The 25,208-nt window shown below is 40.7% G+C and overlaps 1 protein-coding gene across 1 annotated transcript in view; it reads right to left on the minus strand.

Annotated features, from left to right (window-relative positions):
- Positions 1-25,208, minus strand: part of LOC109937103 (dedicator of cytokinesis protein 2-like) — a 587,118-nt gene that overhangs the window by 382,353 nt on the left and 179,557 nt on the right. Inside the window, exons 22-23 of the mRNA XM_048603933.1 lie at positions 18,287-18,421; positions 4,009-4,121 (exon numbers count right to left, since the gene is read on the minus strand). Coding sequence (XP_048459890.1) covers positions 4,009-4,121; positions 18,287-18,421 — 248 coding nt within the window. The remainder of the gene's footprint in view (positions 1-4,008; positions 4,122-18,286; positions 18,422-25,208) is intronic.

Raw genomic sequence — 25,208 nt, forward strand, 5'->3', positions numbered from 1 at the left:
CTCCAACCTCATCGTTCCCCAACCTCGCACTGCCCGCTTCTATCTCCTTCCCAAAATCCACAAACCTGAATGCCCTGGTCGACCCATTGTCTCCGCCTGGTCCTGCCCCACCGAACTGATCTCCAACTATCTAGACTCCATTTTCTCCCCCTTGGTCCAGGAACTCCCTACCTATGTCCGTGACACCACCCACGCCCTCCACCTCCTCCAGAACTTCCAATTCCCCGGTCCCCAACACCTCATCTTTACCATGGACGTCCAGTCCCTCTGCACCTGCATTCCCCATGCAGATGGCCTTAAGGCCCTCCGCTTCTTCCTGTCCCGCAGGCCCGACCAGTCCCCCTCCACTGACACCCTCATCCGCTTAGCCGAACTCGTCCTCACACTCAACAACTTCTCTTTCAATTCCTCCCACTTCCTACAGACAAAGGGGGTAGCCATGGGTACCCGCATGGGCCCAAGCTACGCCTGCCTCTTTGTAGGTTACGTGGAACAATCCCTCTTCCGTACCTACACCGGCCCTAAACCCCACCTCTTCCTCCGTTACATTGATGACTGTATCGGTGCCGCCTCGTGCTCCCACGAGGAGCTCGAACAGTTCATACACTTCACTAACACCTTCCACCCCAACCTTAAGTTTACCTGGACCATCTCTAACACCTCTCTCCCCTTCCTGGACCTCTCTGTCTCCATATCGGGCAACCACCGAGAAACCGATATTCATTTCAAGCCCACCGACTCCCACAGCTACCTAGAATACTCCTCCTCCCACCCACCTTCCTGCAAAAATGCTATCCCCTATTCCCAATTCCTTCGCCTCCGCCGCATCTGCTCCCAGGATGAGGCATTCCACTCCCGCACATCTCAGTTGTCCTCGTTTTTCAAGGACCGTAACTTCCCCTCCTCGGTGGTCGAGAACGCCCTCAACCGTGTCTCCCACATCTCCCGCACCTCATCCCTCACACCCCGTCCACGCAATAAAAACCAAAAAAGAATCCCCCTCGTCCTCACGTACCACCCCACCAACCTCCGGATCCAACGCATCATCCTCCGACACTTCCGCCATCTGCAATCCGACCCCACCACCAAAGACATCTTTCCCTCCCCACCCTTATCTGCTTTCCGGAGGGACAACTCTCTCCGTGACTCCCTTGTCCGCTCCACACTCCCCTCCAGCTCCACCACACCCGGCACTTTTCCCTGCAACCGCAGGAAGTGCTACACCTGCCCCCATACCTCCTCCCTCACCCCCATCCCAGGCCCCAAGAAGACTTTCCACATCAAGCAGATGTTCACCTGCACATCTGCCAATGTCGTATACTGCATCCGCTGTACCCGGTGTGGCTTCCTCTACATCGGGGAAACCAAGCGGAGACTCGGGGACCACTTTGCAGAACACCTACGCTCGGTTCGCAACAAACAACTGCACCTCCCAGTCGCGAACCATTTCAACTCCCCCTCCCATTCCTCAGACGACATGTCCATCCTGGGCCTCCTGCAGTGCCACAACGATGCCACCCGAAGGTTGCAGGAACAGCAACTCATATTCCGCTTGGGAACCCTGCAGCCCAATGGTATCAATGTGGATTTCACAAGTTTCAAAATCTCCCCTCCCCCTACCGCATCCCAAAACCAGTCCAGCTCGTCCCTGCCTCCCTAACCTGTTCTTCCTCCCACCTATCCCCTCCTCCCACCTCAAGCCGCACCTCCATCTCCTACCGACCAACCTCATCCCGCCCCCTTGACCTGTCCGTCCTCCCTGGACTGACCTATCCCCTTCCTAACTCCCTACCTACACTCACCTTTACTGGCTCCATCCCCGCCTCTTCGACCTGTTTGTTTCCTCTCCACCTATCCTCTCCTCTATCCCTCTTCTATCCGCCTCCCACTCTCTCCCTATTTATTTCAAAACCCCCTTCCCCTCCCTCTTTTCTGATGAAGGGTCTAGGCCCGAAACGTCAGCCTCTCTGCTCCTATGATGCTGCTTGGCCTGCTGTGTTCATCCAGCCCTGCACCTTGTTGTCTCGGATTCTCCAGCATCTGCAGTTCCTACTATATCTAAAATTGGAGTCTGCAACTTTGAAATACTGGATGAGTCACAACAGCTGTGAGTTTTCCACTCCTTGCTCTCCGGACATGAAAGGAAATGGGAGACAGAACTTAAAAATAATTTTCTATTCTCAGTGGTTAAACTATGAAATATTTGCAGATTTAAATAAAAAAACTGAAAAAATAAGACTTATTACCCTGTTATCAATGCTGGGGCTAATTGTACCCTAAATCACACTTAGGAGCTGCAAACCTACACAGGAGATATTTTAAAGACTCTAAAGACATTCTTTCAACCCCATATTAATGTTACTTATGAATGGTACGTGTTTAACATCAAAATTTGGAGGAAAGGGAGACAATTGATTGATATGTGATGGCATTGACGCATCTAGCTAAATCCTGAATGTTTGTAAATTTGAAAAAACAATCTCCTCAAACATAGGGCCATCTTAGCTGGAAGGGATTTTGCCATGAGAACACATCTCTCAAGAAAGCTTTCAACCTGTGAAAAAGTTCAGAAGTTGCCAACCATCAGCTACAGTGCACTAGTGGAAGAACAGAAAAGACTTTGCATTATGCCGAAAGACATTCCATACTGAAGGAGTAGGGATGGAAGTAGATTCAATGGTAATTTTCAAAATGGGATTTTGATATGTTTTTGAAAAAGAAAAATCTACAGCATTATGAACTAAATCAAGCAAGTGGAATTAACTGGTCAGCTCTTTACAAGTTTTGGTGCAGGCATTATAGGCTGTATGGTCTCCTTCTGTGCTGTTTCTGTAATTTTATGATCACTGGTATGGACATACATTCAGTAAAGTCCATCTAGTCATAGAAACATAGAAAATAGGATCAGGAGGAGGCCATTCGGCCCTTCAAGCCTGCTCCATCATTCTTCACGATCATGGCTGATCATCCAACTCAATAGCCTAATTCTGTTTTCTCCCCATAACCTTTGATCCCATTTGCCCCAAATGCTATATCTAGTCACCTCTTGAATACATTCAATGTTTTGGCATCAACTACTTCCTGTGGTAATGAATTCCACAGGCTTGCCACTCTTTGGGTGAAGAAATGTCTCCTCATCTCATCCTAAATGGTCTACTCCAAATCGTCATACTGTGACCCCTGGTTGTGGATACACCCCAGCTTTGGGAACATCCTCCCTGCAGCTACCCTGTCCAGTCCTGTTCGAATTTTATAAGTCTCTATGAGATGCCCCCTCATTCATCTGAACTCCAGTGAAAACAATCCCAACATAGTCAATCTCCCCTCATACTAAGACTCGTAAATCCATTTATCCTTGCAACACATTACTTATGCTCTTTTCCTCAATGTGTGTTTGATGTTTACTTATCCATGGTTTTTTGTGGGGAAAAGAAAATGAAAACTTGGAGGCAATGAAGAAAAATTATAAAGGACTGAAATGAATGTTTGAAGTGTAAGATGTGGTAGGTGTCTGTGCGTACTGGCATGTATTTCCTGTATTGAAAAGTGTGCACCGCACTTGCACCATTTGTCGTCTTGCTTCCTGTTGTGTTTCCATGTGGATATTCTTTAATGTTGCAATTGTCACACTCTGCCGGAGACCATTATAATAGGAGTAAGTGTGGCAAAGGTTATATACTTACTTTATTAAACAACCTTTCCAATCAAACATCTTTACTTGTCTTAAAAAACTTGTTTTTATGTGTTGTACCTTTTAATACTCTATTTATCACTTTTGGATATTGGACGGTTAGAACCTATCTAATTGACCACTATTATAAAATACGTTCGCCATTTACAACCATTTACAGGAATTTAACCTGGCAAGTAACCAGGAATGCAAATAGTGGGACTTTATTGCATGCATCTTTTATTCTTCCCATCACAAAGGTAGCCTAACTTCTACTGTTTGCACTCACTTCCACCAACACATGCAACACTTCCAATTTCATTTGCACATTAGCTAACTGACCTGCAACAGGATTGTAGTCACTTGCTGACTCTTCATCAGGTTATTGATGGACTCAAATAGTCTTTTCAGTGATTCTTCGAACTCAACCTGTTCCTTTTCTTCATACAGTCTAGAACAAAGAGAAAGGTTTTGTTTATTGATAGGGTCTCAAACATGTTTTTTTTCTATCAGAACTGCTGTTTAATAAGATCTAATTATCAAAAAGACAAAGATTTGGCAATCTTTATGTGCAATAATGTTTACTTTAACAGACAGATATTTTTGTATTAATTATTGGCTGCTCACTCGTCTCAGTGGAACTCTAGCTCAAGGATCTGATGTTGCAATGAACTTATTCATAGATTCATAGAGTCACACAACACATAAACAGAAGCTTCAGTCCAACATGTCCATGCCAAACAAGTTTCCCAGGCTAAACTAGCTTCATTTGCTTGTGTTTGACCCATATCCCTCTAAACCTTTCCTATTCATGTACCTGCACAAATGTCTTTTAAACATTGTAACTGTACCTGCATCTACCACTTCCTATGGCAGCTCATTCCACATACGCACCACCCTCTTTGTGAAAAAGTTGCCCTTCAGATCCTTCTTAAATCTTTCCCCACTCACCCTAAAATTATGCCTCTAGTTTTGAACTTCCGTACCTTCTGCCAATAGCATGTTAAACCCAATCAGGTGAATGGTGCAGGTGTGGTTGGAATATTAAGGTATTTTCCCTCTACCCTTTAGCTCAATGTACCTTGTTTTTATTGTAAACCTAAAGACTCAACTCATTGACAAATCAACAACTAAGAAGAGCCTAAATGCAAGTTCCAGCTGAGGTTGGTATCCATGGGATTGTCTTCTTTCAATTTATCACAATGCATTTGTTGCCCAAAATGTGATCTGCTCTCCATTGGGGAAATCAAGTGTGCTTTGTGGGACTTCATCATTCAGTCTGCAAACATGACACTAAGTTTCTGACCATCTGTCATTTTAATTCTCCACCTTCATACATGGTCACCTTTTTGAACTACCTGGGATGTCTTGTGTAGTTTCGCTGCCACCATTCCTTTTTGTGGTGTTAATCTAAGCTACTGAGAGCAAGTGGGAAAGGATGCCCCCATGAATCTTAGACAGAAGACAGCAAAATCTTGACAATCAGTAAAAAGGTCTGTTTTATTTTACTTAGTAATGAGTGGCAGTCCATCTGTTTTACATGATGGTCTCTTATGAGGTATCAGGCTCAACTCAAGAGCAAGTTCCCATTACTACTACTGAAACATTCTCATTCAGCATTGTTAACAACACAGAACAGCAGCAGAACAAATGGATGGGACCATTCTCACGATATCAGTTAAATTTCAGGTAATAACTGCTTTATAGGCAATCTCCCCCCAGGCTCTTTTTTTTCCTGACTCTTAAATTCTTTATATTGTTTCAAATAAGTAAAGTGGATTTACTGCCCCATCTCCCACACATCCCTACACCCACATTCCAAAGTCTCTCAGACTTTGTTAGGGCAGAAGTCTACTGCTTGCAAACAAAATGTATAGGTACAGTTCATTGCCATTCTGAAATCTTGGTGGACTTTTGATTGCCCACATGCTTTTGGCTGACAACATCCTCTGATATGAATGGATTGTTTCCCTTGGAGCAACATTAGTTTCCTCTATTTCTGCAAGAGAACATATTATTTATAAGACAATTAAGCTTTGCCTTTTGATATTGTGACAAAGTACCCTTGTATGTGCTCCTTCCATTCATGCTTGTACTTTTTTGGATAAGATTATCATTTTATCATATTCAATCATCAACCATACTGTTGCTGTTCTGGTCATGTTCCTACCAAACTGCTAAATTAGCTGCAACAGGAGTCTATTACTAACTCCTGGTGGGTGTAGTGGCAAGGATATCTGATGATCGGTTTTGAAGAGTTTGAAAGAATTGAATAATACCTTCAAACCTGTTAGATTAGTAGTGTCTTCTGGTTTCTCACTGGTAAAGAGCTGTTGGACACCAACATAAACAAGTGTAAATGGTGTATTTTTTTCTCTTTGGTTCGGCAAACAAATTTTCAGAGAGCTTTGAAGTAACTCTCTTCCGGATTAAAATTACGGTGATCACTAGTATTTGGCTACTGTGCTGACTGCGGTTCGTCAAGATACTGTAGAATTTGCAGAGTGCAACGTGTTTCTGCTGACAAGTGAGAAGTTTTACTTTCTGATAATATAGTTCCGTTCCCTTTATTTTGAAAGGTCTTTTAGCATTCCTTTCCTTTTCAACAGTGTTCTGCCTGTAACAGACATTTTTCTGTCTGAAAGTTGCAGTTTCATTCTCCTGAACAGACGAATTTTTCAGATTAACTATTAACACTTGCTTAAGTACTAAACTTGAAATTAGTTGGATGACCACTAACCTGCATGATCTCTGTCTCATCTCATGTAGATTAATCATCAACAACTTTTACGAAAGTTTCGTTCATATGTTCCAATGTTTCAAAGTATATCACCAAATTACGTAATCTAATGAAGTTAAATCTTGGGCTTTTTTCCAAGATACTTGCTTTAAAGCATTAACTCCTTTCGGCACATTGGCATGATTGATTCAATGGTTCAATGATTGTTTTTGACACTTGTATAGCTTTTGTTTTGGAAGTACCCCACTTCCTAACAGAAGTTCTATTAGCATGATGAAGGTGAACATTATTTCTGTTTGTGCACAATTTTTTAACTCCACATTTACAAGACAACGTTGAACATCAAAGGGTTAAAAAGACGTTGTGTCCTGGTCTATCCTGTGATGCTTTGCTATTCTTGTATCTTAGAAAGTTGCTGAAGTCTGATAAACTTCTTTAGTAAGTATAACTTTCTGTTCCCATCACACTCTTGTGCTATTTTAGAATTTCTGATTTCAGATTTCACCGCTATCTGAATAGCTCATTCCAATCTGACATCTTACTTTGATTGTAACTTATGTAGAAATAAATAGATCAGAAATTCGAACACCAATTCTGTCTCAAGTCAGATCCAAATGTGAAATGACATGGTCACAACAGTCTGACAATGCGCAAAAATAATTAATAAAGTTTTCAATATGTTCTCCAGAAAGTTGTATGTTTCCATTAAATCCTGCTCTCCTCATATTACAATTGGTACTTGATGTAAAGTAATTGTCAAATACTCTTACAACAGTATTAAAAGTGCTTGTTATGTCATTTTAAAACATGATCTCCAACCTAACACACAAGGTAAAGAAACAGTTACTTGTACTTTTTTTTTGTCATCTTGAATCTTTTCTATATTGTATGAATTGTCTGCTCTATATAGACCAATTCAATTCACCATCTGAAGGATCTATGATTTTAAACCTGCTTGGAGGTGTAATGTCTTTCTCCAGTGTTGCTTATTTAACTTGTGTCATCTTTCTTACTTGAAGGATCTACTTGAAAGCTGTTACAGGAATTCCCTATTTTTTTTCAGGATCAAGTAGTTCAGTGCTTTAAATTAGATAAGAATCAGGAACAGGAGCAGGTAGTTAAACCTCTCAAGCCTGCTCCGCCATTAAATACAATCATGGCTCTCAGCAATTACTTTCATTCTTTAAAATGTTGAATCCTCTTCAGGAAGGATATCGGAGATGAATTGCTAATTAAACTTTTTTCCTAAAAGCTTAGTTGTTTCTGAAGATTTTTGACTTCGATCTTCTTACTTTTCAGAGCTTTTCTTTAATGATTGTTAATTAAAGTCAAAAAATGTCCAAATGTATCACAATTATCTTTTTTTACTGTAAAAGTTATTTTCAATTATCAGTGTTTCAACGATCAGTGAAATCCTTTATAACAAAGAAATATGTCACATACCTTCCCTTTTGTTCTTTTTTCCAATCTCCCCCTTAAATCTAATACATTTCTAATCTTCCTACTGCTGATGAGACACACCACCCCGAAACATAACACTGTTTTCTTCGCCATAGATACAGGCAGACCTGCTGAATAGTTTGACCATTTTCTGTTTATATCAGCAGAATTATATTTTGTTTCGAAAGCGGTAAATCAAAGTGCAAGACCAAGATCCGTAGAGTAGGATCCCAAAGTTTGAAAAGATGGAAGAGAATCAAACACACGAAACAGTAAAGTGACGCAATGGGTTAAGTTTTTGTAAACTTAGAGCAGTAACAGCCTCTACAGGGTTAAGATCTGGGTGACCTTGACTAGGAAATGATGCACTGAGTATTGAATTCAATACAATGAGGATTCAAAGTGGAACAGAGTGTTTCAGTTAATATTCTGAATTTCAAAGAAACAGAAGAGTTACATTTAGAGTTGCAATTATCTTTACCAGTCTATGAAAAGAAAGAAATGTGGACCATCACAATTCACTGAGGGTAGTGCACTGGAAATCAAGTCCCAACTATTCCTGGAACCATCACCGTTGTGAAAAAAATTTAAGTCAATCAATCCAGTGTCCCCAGTTTATCTAAAAATTGAAAGTACTGTGGATGCTGTAAATCAGAAACAAAAACAGAAAATGTCTGGCAGCATCTGTGGATAAAAAATCAGAGTTAACATTTTGGTTCCAGTTACCCTTCCTCAGTTCAGACCTGCTGAGCTTTTCCAGCAATTTCTGGTTTTTTCCCCAATTTGTCTGTCTGGTAAACTGAGGCTAGAAGAAAACACTCGCCAGGTTTTTATACTTAACAAGAAAAAAAAAATCAGCAATTTATTGCAAACAGAATTGTTTTTAATCGATGATAGTGAAGGAACATGGATTTCCTAAATTATAATTCACTTTAATTTAACCTCCTTCGAAAATGACACAAGACCGTGGAAAGTCAAACTTGCCGAAAAATCTCATCAGATTTCATCGACCTTCTCAGATACAAGAACGGCAAAACATCACCTGATAGGCCAAGACAAAATGTCTTTTGAACCCTTTGATGCTGGAAGTTTTCTTACAGATGTGGAAGTGGAGTTTAAAAAAAGTGCGCAGTCCTTTAAATTTTCCCGCACACATCCAAACTGACACACACTGACGCAACACAACATCAATTTTGAGGATCAGAAGGAAATTAGGGAAATGGAGTCCAAACAGCATCAAACTGGACCATAGGATGTGATGAGTTGTCTCCCTTACAACTCTCTAATGCTAGCGCAAAGTTGTGTGCACACCGATGTTCAATCTTTCAATTTTCCTGTGAATTTTCCTGTATCAGAGGCTCTGAAGGTGATTTTCCCTTTCTCCTCTCATCCAGGGAATTAGCAGGGGAAGGTGAGTGGTTAACTGGAGCTGTTACTGGACACTATTAGGTAATTGCACAGGGAAGAGAAACATGGAGATTGTCGATGTTTTTAGGTGGATTTTCCAGCTGTACCGTGTCAAGCAATTGCCCACGTTCTGATTTTGGTCCCATTGTTCCAGGAAAAAAGAACAATCTTGCATAAAACGTATAATGTGATTCATAGAACATAGAATAGCACAAGAACGGGCCATTTGGCCCACAATGTTGTGCCGAATATGACACCAAATTAAATTGATCTCTTCTGACTGCCCTTGGCACAAATCCCTCCATTCCTTGCATATTTATGTGCTTATCTAAAAGTTCCTTAAATACCGCTGTCTTATCTGCTTCACCACCTCTGGCAGCGCATTCCAAACTCTTACCACTCTTTGTGTAAATAACTTGTCCCTCACTTCTCCTTTGAACTTTCCTCCTCGCAACTTGAATGCATGCACCCTCGTATTAGACATTTCAACTCTGGGAGAAAGATTCTGACCAGCAACCCTATCTATGCGTCTCATAATTTTATAGACTTCTATCAAGTCTCCACTCAGCCTTTGGCGCTGCAGAGAAAACAACCTGAGCTTTTCTAGCTTCTGTTTGCACTGTCTCCTTGGTTTAAAGCAGTATCTTACTTCTTGAGTCCACTGACAAAAAATAAAAGCAACTAAAGCGATGTGGTTGTTGCAGTTGGGAGGAAAAGAAAATGTTTGTTTAGATATCAAATTGAGGAATGTAGCACTGACGGTCATTATCATGCCAGTGCGGTTTTCAAAAAGAGTTTATCACTGTGAAGTGATTGGAACCAGATGGATCCATTGACTCTGTGATCTGTGATTGCAGTTGTTCACCACGGCCAATTAGGGAGCCCTAGCTGACAGATATAAGCAGGGGATTCAGAGAATCTCCTGAATTCAGGGACTGACTCAGACCTGGCTGGACACAGCCAGTATACGGTGCACATGTAAATAAAGGTGGCTTGGTAACAGGATTCCAGCCTCTGTGGAGTTCTTTCACACTTCTTGCATTTCCATCATTTCTCTTCTCATGCCTTTTAAAGTTTTCCTTCACAAGTATTTAGCAGCTTTCTGTGTAAAATACATGACAGATTCTATTTTACAGAGGCAATCTATCTCTTAACCAACTACCTTGCAAAACTCTTGCCCTCTTTGATTTTTATCAGCCCTCTACATTGAATGAAATATCTCCAATGCAACACACTATTAGAGGACATTTAAAAACACACATACACAGCATCCATTGCATTTCCTTTCAGTATACTTTTGTTCTTTCCTGACAAAGATTTTAAGTTTGTTGGACATAATTTGCGTTTTACGAGTCACTGATGCCTATACTTAATTGTTGATTGCTTTATTGTTGTCACATGTACTGAGATTACAATGAAAGGTACTGTATCACATGCTATACAAGCAGATCATACCATACAAAGTGCATCAGGGTACCAGAACAGAGTGCAGAATACAGTGTTACAGCTGCAGAGAAGGTGCAGAGAGACAGAGAGAGAGAGAGAAATCAAACTTAACATTTGAGAGGTCCATTCACAAGTTTGATAACAGGGGGAGAAGAAACTGTTAAGCCATATTCCAAGTTAGAATTAATTTTAAGTTGTATCACAAGCTTAAGCAATAAACCCATTGATGATATTACCCTGACTGACGCACAATTATTTAGTTTTTTTACGTGTTATTTATTTTGGACAGATGTGTTGCATTAGTAACAATGTGACATAACTTCAATTTCCAAGATAAACCTTAACAAAAAGAATGACTTGTATTTATATAGTTCCTCTCAAGACTTCAGAAAATCCCAAAATGCTTTACAGCTAACAAAGTGCATTTGTTGGACAGTCATTACGGTGATTAGGGGCCATGTAGCAGCTAATTTATGCACATCATAGGCCACAAATCTTCAGTAAGAAAAATGAACTAATAACTTGACTCAGTGATGTTGATTGAAGAAATTAGAGTCAAAGAGCCATACAGCAGTCCATGCCGAACATAATTCAAACCAAACTAGTCCCACCTGCCTATTCTTGGCCCATATCCGTCCAAACATTTCTTATACATGTACTTATTCAAATGTCTTTTAAACGTTGTAATTGTGTCCCCATCCACCACTTTCTCTGGAAGTTCTTTCCACACATGAACCACCCTCTGTGTAAAAAATAATTGCCCCTTATGTCTTTTTTAAATCTTTCTCTTCTAACCTTAATAATATGATGCCTAGTCTTGAAATCCCCCACACTAGGGAAAAGACACCCGCCATTCTCCTTATCTACACTCCTCATTATTTTGTAAATCGCTAGAAGTTCACCTGTCAACCTCCTGGGCTCCAGTGAGAAAAGTCCCAGCCTAACCAGCCTCTCCTTATATCTCAAACTCTCCATTCCCAGCAACATCCTGGTAAATCTTTTCTGAACCCTCTCCACCTGGATCATATCCTTCCTAATACAGAGAGATGAGAACTGGATGCAGTACTCCAGAAGGCCAGGCAACATCAGAGGAGCAGGAAAGTTGATGTTTCGGGTCAGGACCCTCCTTCAGAAATGTGGAGGGTGAAGGGAGCTGGGAAATAAATAGAGAGGAGGGGAGGTGCTGGGGAAGGTAGGTAGGATGTTGATAGGTGATTGCAGGTAGGGAGTGATGGGGATTGGTCAGTGTGATGGATGGGGAGGATAGGTAGGAGAGAAGATGGACAGGTTGTGTCAGATTAAGGAGATGGGGATGAGAGGGAGGGTTGGACGTGGGATGAGGCCGGGGGTGGGGAGATTTTAAAAAAACATAACACTGAGTCAGAAAGATGGAGCCTCTGACAACAAAGTCCTCCCTGAAGAGGGAGACATGAAACCACAACTTTCTCACTCCAGGATGAGATTGCTACTTATTGATTGGAAAACAAAGGGTCTAACACAGATAATGAAGCCACAATAAAAAACGAAGAGTGCTGCACTTAATTCTTTTGTGGAACTAGCAAAGGAAGCAACAAAGCAGACTGATTCGGAAGGGCGTTCCAACGAAAGAATATAATGACATCAATCTCTTGAGATTGTATCAGTTAGCAAGTTCATCTCTTAATGCAAATTTGTCTTTTCATTCCTCAGCCTTAATCCAAGGCAATTTCCATTAGTGCATTATTCAAACCACATTTGTTTTCTGTCCTTCAGAAAAGAAGCTAAACCAAGGTCTAAAACCTACGGTTGCAATGCAATTAATGATACCACAGCATTATTGTAGTAAGTGCAAGGAGTTCTGCTGGCGTCCTAGCCAACATCTTTTTTGAACCAACAACAGCAGAGCAGTTGAATTGGTTATTCATCACACTTATCCTTTTCATGTTTACCCACATGACAAATGATTGTAGTTCCAAAAAATGAGATACCAACAAAGAGGAAAGACGATGCTCTGTCAATATAAATTCTTTCTATAGATGTCGATTTTGAATCAACACAGGAACTTGCATTTATACTGTATCCCTAACAAAGTAAAATATCCAAAGGAATTTAACAAAATCATCATCAATTAATATTTCTCAAAACGAGCCACAGAAGGAAAGTCATGACGAAGAGATTGGTCCATTTTAAGGGGAATTTAAAAGGAGTGAGGGGTAGCAAGGGGATATGCTTTAGTAATTGATTAATTAATCCTTAGTTATACAGTCTAATTATTTCTGAATAACAGATGTTGCAGACACAATGGGTTGAATGGTCTCATTCTGCACTGTAAAATTGTATGATTCTATGATCTTATGTTGGCTTATATTATCCATAATTCCCTGATTTCCTCTCTCACTTTCTTAAATAACAAAATGGCTGTGTCATTTTACAATCTGGAACAGATTCCATATGAAAATAACTTGGGAAGGTCATATTTAGGATAGCATCAATTTTATCACCTACTTCCTGTAAAACCCTGAATAGAAATCACGTGGTCCTGAGAATTGGTCCTTCTTTGATACATTTGGGTTGGATTGGATGTTTTTTAGGCTAAGTACTAATTGCATTGAGTTTTTTGGCACAATTGTCACCATATGTACCTCATTAACTACCTCCTATGGCAATGCTCAGGTCTAATTCCATCCTCATCTTATCACAGGCCATTCCCAGAGTAATTTGCCACTCACCAGATATCTGTGGAAAGTCTGACAGCCCTTGCACCAGCGTCATATTTAAAAGCTTGTGATGCAACTGGACAACTGTACCTACCCTCAACAGTTTCTGAGATTTATGCTGGATATGGCCAAGACAGGGGGAATCTGGCACCTCACTTTGTGGGCATGAGACCTCGAGGTCCTGTTGGCCATGGTGGTGCCAACATGGAACTTGTGCTTCCCCCAGGACCAGTAGTTGAGGGCATGATACTTGACCATGCCATTGTAATCTGAGGTTGCCTCCTAGGTCAGCTGCCTGCAGGAGAACTCAGCACTGTAGGAAGAAAGTCAATGACCTTCTCTTCTTTGCCAGCACAAATGCCAATGACTTCTCACCGATACTTAATACTCAGTGTATCTCTACTACTGCACCTCCACCCACCTCCCACCAAGGCTCATGCCCTTTCACTGTCATTATTGCTTACAACATCTTCCCCACTCACTGTCACCCATCCCAAACACCGACTCCAATAACCTGCATGAGCTCTGTGCTGCTCACTCACTCAGGACACCTCCTCACTTGCACCAAAAGTAATAGCTGTGCCAGTCACTTTCATCTGCCTTAGTACCTGCTTCTCTCTTATTCCAGGAGGAAATCAGCTCACAGCAGGGCTGAAAGAGTTAAGACAGGCGGTAAGCGGCTTAACATTTGGTTCCTGACCCCTTATGAGGAGAGGATTCTGTAGTGACCACCCCAAGCAGCTGACTGATTGTTTCAGACCAACTGTACCGATCTTCCTGCCTTTGAGTCTGTGCTAAACAGCAGTAATACGAGGCTGGTACTCTGGCTGAGGGGGTCAAAATGCTCAAGGGCAAAGTAAGGCAGGAATGCTGTAAGCAACCAGGTGTGCTCACTGTGACAGTGAGCAAAGAGCACAGAGACGCAGCCTGGTGCAGTCCATGAGTTGGGTGAGTGTCCCTGAGCCTACAATGCCCTCACAGCAGCAGCAGCAAATGTAGATACATGTGGATCGTAACTGTGCCATAAGGAGTCACAGAGGTTGGCACATGTCAGATGATAATGTCCGTGGGCATGGCCTGTGTGTATCCCCCACCCATGCAGCGTGCCATGAGAAACAGGTGCTCGTGACAATGGGGGTCCTTTGGAGCAAGTTGTGAGCTGAAGTTACCAAGTACCCATTCAGATCTCCATGTCAAGAAATCACAATGTCTGGCTTGCTTCCTGCATTTGGTAAGATGGGGAGCTAAATATTGATAAGGTGATTCAGGCCATTAATAAAGCATTGAACAAGTTATAATTCCCCCTTTATTGGTAACTCTTACTACTGCCTTGTACCACTCTCAGCAAATATATAACAGATACAGTGAGATAGGCCACACTAGGTTCTTGCCTGATTCTGTAACAAATCTTGCCATAGCCCATATTGCTCAGGCCCCTATAAGAATCCAGTCATTATTTCCTTCTTTACTATTATTTTGCAATTGTTAATATCAATGTATCGGCATCCCTGATCCAACACAAGTTTCCATACAATGTCCAACATGCTCTTCTTTCTCACTGCTGCAAAATGAAGATACGAAGTAATTATTCAATGTTTACCACTTTTTATTAATGTTAGTATCGTCACCGCTATCTGTTTTTGAGGCATCCATATTGTTCCAGATCATCTCATTTTTCTTAATATTATTGTAAAAATATTTGTTTTTTTTTAAACTTTCTTTCCCTCTCTTTTTGAGGCTGTTGTTATCTGTTGTAATTTTGATATCAATCCCCATGCTTTTCTTTTCATTACTAATTGCCTCTTCCTTTGGTTGTACGTCATTGCTTACCTCTTCAGTTGACTGTGGGTGACATTTTTCTTCCATCAAGAAGATCTCATTTACCTCAGAGCATAAAATGCTTCTGTTGACATTAAGTTATTTTTGAACACTTCCCGATAAGACAGAGGATGGTGGTGGAGGGTTGTTTTTCAGACTGGAAGCCTGTTAGCAGGAGAGCTCCACTGGCATCAGTTTTGGGTCCACTTTTGTTTCCATTTATATAAATGATTTGGATGAGAATATTAGGAGGCATGGTTAGTAAGTTTGCGGATGACACTAAAATTGGTGTTACAGCAGACCGTGAAGAAGGCTGTCTAAGATTACAAAGAGATCTTGATCAATTGGATCAATGGGCTGAGGAGTAGCAGATTAATTTGAATAAATGCGAGGTGTTGTAGTTTGGTAAAACAAACAAGGGCAGGACTTCTACAATACTACCTAAGGTTCTACTGTTAATTGTATAACTGAAGGACCTAGAGGTTCAGGTACACAATTGTTTGAAATTTGTGTCACAGGTAGACAGGGTGGTTAAGAACACATTTAGCATGCTTACCTTCATTGCTCAGACCTTTGAGTATAGGAGTTGGGTCATCATGGTGAGATTATACAGGATATTGGTGAGGCCTCTTCTGGAGTATTGTGTGCAGTTCTGGTAGCCCAGTTATAAGAGGATATTATTAAATTAGACAGGTTCAAAAAAGATTTACCAAGAATGTGCCAGGAATGGAGGGTTTGAGTTATTCAAATAGGCTGAACAGGCTGGGACCTTTCTAAATGGAGCATAGGAGGTTGAGGGGTGACCTTATTGAGGTTTATACAATCATGAGAGGCATAGATAAGCTGAATATCAAGGGTCTTTTCCCTAGGGTGGGGGCATTCTAAACTAAGGGGCATATTTTTAAGATGAGAGGAGAAAGTTTTTAAAAATGTGAGGGGCAATTTTTTTTTACACTGAGAGTGGTTAGTGGGTGGAATGAACTGCCAGAGGAAGTAGTGGATGCAGGTAAAATATTTAAAAGACATTTGAATAAGTACATCAAAAGGAAAGGTTTGGCGGGATATGGGCCAAATACAAGCAAGTGGGATTAGTTTAATTTGGGAACATTGTCAATGTAGGCTAGTTGGAAGGGTCTGCTTCCATGTTGTGTCACTCCAAGACTCTGACTCTAATTGTCTGTCATTTTAATCATAAACAGATTGGTCCAGCTTACCTCAAACAAGCTCCACTGTATTGCCCTGAAGTTAGTCTTACTTATATCTAGGATCCTAGGTACTGTTACATGTTTTACCCTTTCAAACATTACATTGAACTCGAACATAATGTGATTGTTGGTTGATAACTGTTTATTCATGGTTGGATTGTTCACCAAGACTTCTTCGTTCATCATTACATTTCACTTGATCATCCTTTCTTTTAATCTGGGGAATAGCATTGCAGAAAACTATCCTGAATACACTCTCAAAATTCACTGCTCTTCTCATATTAAGCAATTTCTCAATCTATGGAAGTTAAAATCACCCATTAAAACCATTCTGCCTTTGCTCGTCTAATCCCCGCATTTATATGATCAACCGCTTCACAGCTTACGACAAGGGGACATGTTCATATCCAATACTTCACTCTTAAATCTTTTTTTTGTTTCTTAATTATACCAAAAAACTCTGCACTTCCTCTTCCATTATACACATGGGATTCTAAGGAGACCAGTGTGTTCATTGATATTGAAGGTTCTACCTTATTTATCTAGGAGTAATGCAGAAATAGTCTAAATTCAAACTGTTTATGTACATAATTTAAAATATCTTAGAACTTCATAGAAGTTTCAAGGCACAAAAAGGCAGAGTGAGGAGCAGCATGTGCAATCTGTCCCCAGAGTTGTCTCTCTAAGAGTCAGGAATCAGTCACTTGACTCATTATCTTCGCCCACAAGCTGAAGCATTCAGTCACTGGGCAAGGATTTATGATCAGACAAGCATAATCAAACACCACAGAAGGCTGCTGAAAGATTGATAAGGAGAAAGAAGAATACTTCACCACAGTCACACAAAAATGTCATCTGTGACTTTGATGAGGGGTTGGGGCATGCTCCTATTTGGAGGAATTCAATCGCGAAACTCAAGAAAAAGAAGCATGGATTTGGGGAGACAACAACACAGTCACATTGATCTCCTGGTGATAATTATCATAGCTGTGTTAATACTCTCTTTTTTTAAAATCAGTTTCATTAACAAATTGTTCACGTTCATATGAGCTCTCAGAAACATCCTAGTCTACTTTCATGACTAATGAATCACTCTGCAGAATTGTCTCTTTAAATGGTGAGTATAGTTGCCAGATGAAAGACAGCATGTCTGATACTACCCTGCTCTGTCAGTACTGAAATGAAGTGTCATTCCTCGATGACATGTTACAGGTCTTGAACTCAGGACTTTCTGACTCAGAAGCAGCAGTTTAGCCACATGAGTGAAGCTGACTCTCTGGAAGCTGGAAAAAATATCTGTCAAGGACAGTAAATGTACCCATCGCCATTATGAACGAGCCTCTGAATAAGCTAGGAGAAGCTTTTACAGTGTAAGGAAAGACAGTTTGTTAAATTTCCTTTTATGTACCCTGTATAATCATTTGCCTAATTGGCTCTTTGTTATAATACATCAGTGCTACCTCAGGTAGAGAGGACGAAAGAAGCACTTCCATCTACATAATTATCCATTATTTAAATGAGCTTTATTATCCATTACTGGGGATAAGTATACTCTCCCTTCTTACTATTATTGTCTTTGGCATCAGCATTCACTGGGAATTGCTGGAAACTCTGTATGAATATCACAATCCAAATTCTTCAAGTCTGTAGGTGATCAACCAATAGTCTTGGCAAATTGATAAAGCAAGTGTTTACTAAATTCTAAACTTCATGAATCTTTTACAAAACTCCACTTCTTCCTTTAAAATTAAAGTACGAATGCCTTTTAAAATATACACTCTTTTAGACATTATTTTTCCAATAACGGTAATGAAGAGATAAAATGATCAATTAGTGAGGAAGCAAATCAATATCTGGAACTTACTGTGCAAATAACGATCGAGATCTCACAATGAATTTAAAGATATACTCCAGGGCTTTCAAAGTCCGTAAAATTGGTTCACATTGCTTGCCTTCACAACAAATGTCTAGATAGTTTTTCAGCACAGTCATCAGTTTCCTGGAATAAGATTTGATGGAGAAAATGAAGACAAATGACAGATTTTTTTAAAAATGTACACTGATGGATAATTTGATTGATAAACATGTTATTTTGTGGCTTTTTTAAAAGAAACTGCAATATTTCATTTCGAAATAACTAAAGTGGTACTGAAGGAGATTTAAGAGAGTTACAAAAATTCAACACATGTCCAGCAACTGAAAAAAGCAACATCAAAGGAAGCAGTAAAATGCTGATTTAAATACAGAAAGATTTGCATTAACATAGTACTTTTTATGACCATCTGGAAACCCAAAGCTCTTTGCAGCCAACAACATACTTATAAATCAGTTTCACTGCTACAACATAGGAAACCAATTTGCACGCAGCAGATTCTCACTTATAGCAAGGTGCTAACAACCAGACCATTTTGGTAACGATCAAAGATTTAAATTTAGAGAACACTGGGAAGGAAAGAAACCCACTCTTCTTTGAAATGGCTCCAGAAGGCTTCCTTTGAAGGTCTTACATTATCACAACATCCAAAAATCAGAACCTATAGTAGGACAGTGAGATCCCTGCAGTGTGAGATTGGATGGTGTACTCAGGTCTCTGGGCTGGGACTCAGAACCAGTTTTACAACTGGGAGGCTTGCTTGTCATTGATAAGTCATAGTTGGATGTCAGTATAACATGGTGTAAGTTTTTAGGAAGTCTCACTGCAACTGCATAGTTATAGGCTTCGCTACTCCTTGAGCAATCATCAGTTCTGGGAAGTCAGACACAAGGAAGCTTCACAAGTCTTCAAATTTCTATAGAGATGAACAACAAGCCTGCACTTTGAAAGATGGCAAACACTTGGGTTTTCAAATCCTTAAAGTTAATGGGTAAGCATAGTTTTGTTAATTAAATAATGTATTATTCATAAAGGAGTTGATCTAAAACGGATTAAACAGTGATCAGAGAACAGATGGTACAGTTCAATTAGCAAAACGCTAATGTCAAACTGATAACAAGAAATTCTAACCCAAAGGAGAACAGGATGTAATTCTGAATCAGTAAGAATGCTGGAATCAGCTTTAAAAGAATTGTAGTTGGGGTCTGCCTATATTATGTAGAATGAATAGAACTTTCCAGTTACCTTGTGACACCTCCATAATATTTGCCATCGAGCCATATCACTTTCAGAGCTATATAGCACAGAAGAAGCCCTTTGGTCCATTAAGTCTGCACCAACCTATCTACACTAATCCCACATTCCCACACTTGGCCCATAGCCTTCACTGTTATGCCACTTCAAGTGCTTATCCAAATAATTTTTCAATGTTACGAGGCCTCCTGTCTCAACTACCCTCCCAGGCAGTGCATTTCAGACTTGCACCAGTCTCCAGGGGAAAAGGTTTTTCCTCAAATCCCCTCTAAACCTCCTGCTCTTCACCTTACAATTATTCCATCCTTGTTAGTGACCCTGCAACCAAGGGAACAGCTGCTTCCTATCCCCCTTGTCCATGTCTCTCATAACGTTATACACCTCAATCAGCTCCCGTCACAGTTCTTCCCTGCTTTAAAGAAAATGACTCAAGCCTATCCAGGCTCCCTTCATAGCTAAAATGTTCCATTCCAGGCAACATCCTGGTGTATCTGCAGTGTAATCACATCCTACAGTGCAGTGACCAAAACTGCACACTGTGCTCTAGTTGTGGTTTAATCAAAGTTTGGTACAGCTCCATTTTAACATCCATGCTCTTCTAATCTATGTCACGATTGATAAAGGCAAGTGCCCTGTGTGCCTTCTTAATGATCCTATTAACCTGTTCTTCTAACGTAATGGATCTGTGAACAACTTTCCAAGCTATTTTTTGACCCTGTTTCTTCAAAGCAGTTTTGGCTAAAGAGTTGCCTCTCATACACAGAGATTTTTTAAAGCGAATCAATATTCCTGCAGGTTGTTAAAAAAAAGGAGGCTCTCAGCCGTGAAGTGATCAGTCCCTTTCCTAGGGAGTTACTTCTCCTGCGAACAAACAATATTAGATAGGCCAGTTATTTAAAAAGATTACCCTTAACAAGATACTGGAGCCCCCCTTTCAGTTCTGTTTGACTGTGAGAGTACAACAAATTGAAAAGCAGATGCCAAAAGAATTTATGGATCAACCTGAACAGTGAAGTGAACTTTAAAAGTAGGTGGAAAATGATAAAAGACTGAGGGGTAATCTACTGCAGACGATAAGACAAAATTAGGAAAAGGTGAGGTGCAAAGAGACCTGGGTGTCAATTGTGGAACAGTTGCTGAAGGTTGGCATGCAGATGCAGCAGGCAGTGAGGAAAGCTAATGGCGTGCTGGCCGTCACAGCGAGAGGATTTGAGTATAGGAGTAGGGATGGCTTGCTGCAGTTATACAGGACCTTGGTGAGGCCACAGCTTGAATATTGTGTGCAGCTTTGGTCTCCTAGTCTGAGGAAGGACATTCTTGCTGTTGAGGGAGTCCAGTGAATGTTCACCAGACTGATTCCTGGGATGGCAGGGCTGACAAATAAAGACTGGATTGACTAGTCTTGTACTCACTGGAATTTAGAAGAATGAGGGGGGATCTCATAGAAACATATAAAACCCTGATAGGACTAGACAGGCTAGATGTGGAGAGAATGTTCCCAATGTTGGGGAAGCCCAGAACTAGGGATCACAGTCGAAGAATAAAAGGGTAAGCCATTCAGGACTGAGATGAGGAAGAATTTCTTCACTCAGAGAACCTGTGAACCTGTGGAATTCTCTCCCGCAGAAAGATGTTGGGGCCAGTTTGTACGATACATTCAGGAAGGAGCTGGACATGGCCCTCGAAGCTAATGGAATCAAGGGTATGGGGAGAAAACGAGAATGGGGTACTGAAATTGCATGATCAGCCTTGATCATATTGAATGGTGGTGCAGGCTCGAAGGGCTGAATGGCCTACTCCTGTTCCTATTTTCTAAGTTAAGATGGAAATGAAAATAATGTAAGAAGTGACACTGATTAAGGCAGTGCGGCATATTATTTATTTTGTATCATTATATCAATGTGAGTCGCACTGATTTAACAAAGAGCCTTGATTTTTTAAATGGAGTTATAGAGACATTGGTGGTTGTTGGTGGTTATCAGGGCATGGATATGACTTCCACATGTGGGAAGCCTGAACTCAGCAGGGCCATTTGAACTCTGTGCTAAATTTAAACAGACCCCGCTTTTACTGCAGCAAGGGCCTAATTGTGTAGTGTGGGAGTTACAGTTCTTAACTGAAGTTTTAAATACTTTTGAAGGATGGATGAGGTGTAATGGATGGCCAGGCCACCAAGTTATTTGAATGGACAGTCCTCTAAAATGTGAAAAAGAACTGTTTCATTTCACCTTTTAAAGTTGAAAAAAATTGCTTGTTGTAGCAATTTCAATTGTTGTTTCTTGACCTAACCATAAATGATGTATTTATGACGTTATTAATGCTTGAATGCTTTCCGTAACCTATTATTATCATAGTGAGGGTGATTTTGTACATTCACAGTTTAATTTAAAGTAAAAAGAAGGACAACAAAAAGACTAGCAGCCATTATTATGCAATTGGAACAAAATTAAGGGATTCAAATGGCATTCATGAATGACTTTTTTTATATAAAGTGATCTGTAATTGATATTTTAAATTTAATCCTGTTTCATATCTGTGTAACTCCTGTAGTCTGCCCATATAATGGGTGAGTTTATAATGGGAGAGTGTAATGACAAAGGGTGCGGGCAAAGTTCGGCATAAATGCATTCAGGAATCATTGGTGGTGGGCAAGAGTACGGGTTAGCATGGATTGGTAAAAAAGGTTCATGGGCAATGAATAGAAGGACAGACAATATGAGGTCTAAGGGCTGTAGGGCCAAATATTTAAGAAGGCAACTGTAATAAGGTCCCCTATAAACACACTGCCTCAGCAATCAGCATCCTTGTGGCCAGCTCCAATCAGCATCAGAAAGGGTAACAAACCCAATTCCTTTCCACAGTAGCCTAATCAGAACAGAGGTCCAATATTTGTGGTACATTTTCCAAAGGAATGGGTGACAAGTGGAAATTTCCTGACTGAAGCTGCCCAATTCATGAGCGAAAATCTGAAGTCAGTCATTGATCATTTCTCTTGCTGTACACAATGGGCTTTAACTGTGGGATAAAATAATTTTTGATTCAAACAAAACTTCCTTTATCTCTTGTTAACTTGGTCTGCTGACAGAATGAAGGTCAACATGGTCCAGATCATAAATGAGTTTAGCCATTACGTTCCTTCTGCTACTATCATACAAATGGGAATCCAGAATGATTAAAGTTAACCAGTTAGTTTCCTTACAAGATGAATGATTCCTCTGAATTCAACAGAGAATTCAACAGGGACCCCGAACTCCTGATATGATGCAATATACATAGATCAGTAAGGTAATAATTAACTTGACAAAGGTAACATCACACATAATAAAAAAGCAAGTTCCAGATAAAGGAATTGTTTGGAATCATGCTGTGCAAAAGACAATAGAAGCTTTTCCAACAAAATTCTGCAGAAACTTTTTTTTCAGACAAATGGTTTATCCAGGGTAAGCATACTTCCCAAACTTAGTGAGAACACAAACAAAACACCAACAATTTCAGAATAAAGCCTCAATGCTAAGCATTCAAGATCAGCCTCAACACATGAAATTAAAAGCCTTAAGCGTCAGAACATCCAGCATCCTTCCTTTATATTGAGGGGATATAAAGTAAGTAGTGAAGCACTGAAGAGATCAAATAAATTCCACATTCAACATCGCCAAATTGTGAGTTGGCATCAACTCAGTCTGGTACTGTGCTCCCCTGTCACCACACACTCTCTGTTATTTAATCTTTCTCATCACCCTAAAACATACTCCCCAATCCCCCATCCATTTGCATGTATACAACTGACTTCCTTCTGTCATAGAATCCTGACAGTGTAGAAGCAGGGCATTCAGTCCATTGAGTCCACACCAACCCTCCGAAGAGCATCCCATCCAGAAACACTCCTCAAGCCTATTCCTGCAACCCAGCATTTCCCATGGCCAATCCACTTAGTCTGCACATCCCTGAACGCAATGGGCAATTTCCCATGATCAATCCACCTAAACCTGCACATCTTTGGACGGTGGGAGGAAATTGGAGCACCCAGAGGAAACCCACACAGACACAGGGAGAATGTGCAAACTCCACACACAGTTGCCCAAGGGTTGAATTGAACTCAGTTCCCTGGCGCTGTGAGGCAGCAGGGCTAACTGCTGAGCCACTGTGTCGTCATGCTATCATAGAGAAAACGCTACAAGTTATAAAAGACATTATAACAGGGCACTTGGCTAAGTTCAAGGAAATCAGGCAGAGTCAGCAAGCTCTTGCCAAAAGGAAGTTATGTTTAAGTAACTTATTGGAGTTCTTTGAGGAAGTGACTTGTGCTGTGGAGTGTGTGAAAACAGTGGCTATATTATAAATAGATTTCCAGAAGACATTTGATAAAGTGCTAGATCAAAGGTTATTGTAGAAAATAAAAAGGTAGAGGCTAACACATTGGCATGAATAGTCAATTGGCTGGCTAACAGAAATCAGCAATAAGTGAGTCTTTTTTCAGGCTGACAAGCTGTGACAAGTGGTATGCCACAGGCACTGGTGCAGTAGCCTGAAGTCTTTTACAGTTTGTATAAATGATTTAGATGAAGGGATTGAAGAGATGGTAGCTAAATCTGATGACAACACAAAAATGGTTAGGACAGTGAGATTTGAAGAGAACATAAGGAGCCTACATAGGGATATAGATAGGTTAGGTGAGGGGGCAAAGATCTGGCAAATGGAGTATAATGTGTGAAATTGTCCATTTTGGCAAAAAGAATATATTGAAAGAAGCATATTATCTAAATGAAGAGAGGTGGCAGAACTCAGATGTTAAGTAATCTGGACGTCCTCATGCATGAATTGCTGGTCAGTATGCAGGTATAGCAAGTAATCAGGAAAGCTAATAGAATTCTATGGTTTAATGCAAGGGGAATTGAATGTAGGAGTAGGTTGGTTATGCTTCAGTTATACAGGGCATTGGTGATATCACATCCGGAGTACTGCGCACAGCACTGGTTACCGTACTTATAGAAGGACATTAATGCGTTAGAAGCAATTCAGAAAATGTTTATTAGACTAATGCCTGGAATGAGTAGGTTGCCTTAAGAGAAAAGACTGGACAGGCCGGGCCTGTATCTTTGGAGTTTAGAAGGGCCAGAGGTGACTTGATTGAAACATATAAAATCCTGACGAGACCTGATGGAATGGACATGAAAAGGATGGCCCCAGATTTTCTGGTGAGTTACAATCCCATGCAGATTGCTTCTCCTGCCCTTCTTATTAACAAAAGAAGGGAGCTCTGCATTTCTGAGAAGAGACTGTGTTCAGAGCTCCTTCAGGAAATGTGAAGCCGTGCGTCCATTCTGATAGCTCTTTCATAGCACAGAGCAGTCAGGGGAAGGCAAGCCATGTGCTCTTTTCACAGCAGGCAGTGCTGTACTCTGACCCTCAAATGGTTCTGATAGTTACTGCGACAGCTGCTGCCAAAGTATAACGACACAAGGTAATCCTGATGGTAGGGCTCTGGGAGGTAAGATGCCAGACACTTTGGACGACAGCGAGCAGATAAGTAGAGTGCCAAGTGGGTAGAGGGCCAGAGTGCCAAATATGTAGCGTGCTAGCTGGGGAGGGCTACGTTGCCAGGTGATAGGATGGCGGATGGGTCGAGGTCGGGTGTCAACTGGGTTTGGTGCCAAGTGGA

Source organism: Rhincodon typus, chromosome 12, assembly GCF_021869965.1.
Source record: "Rhincodon typus isolate 14 chromosome 12, sRhiTyp1.1, whole genome shotgun sequence".
Taxonomy (NCBI): domain Eukaryota; kingdom Metazoa; phylum Chordata; class Chondrichthyes; order Orectolobiformes; family Rhincodontidae; genus Rhincodon; species Rhincodon typus.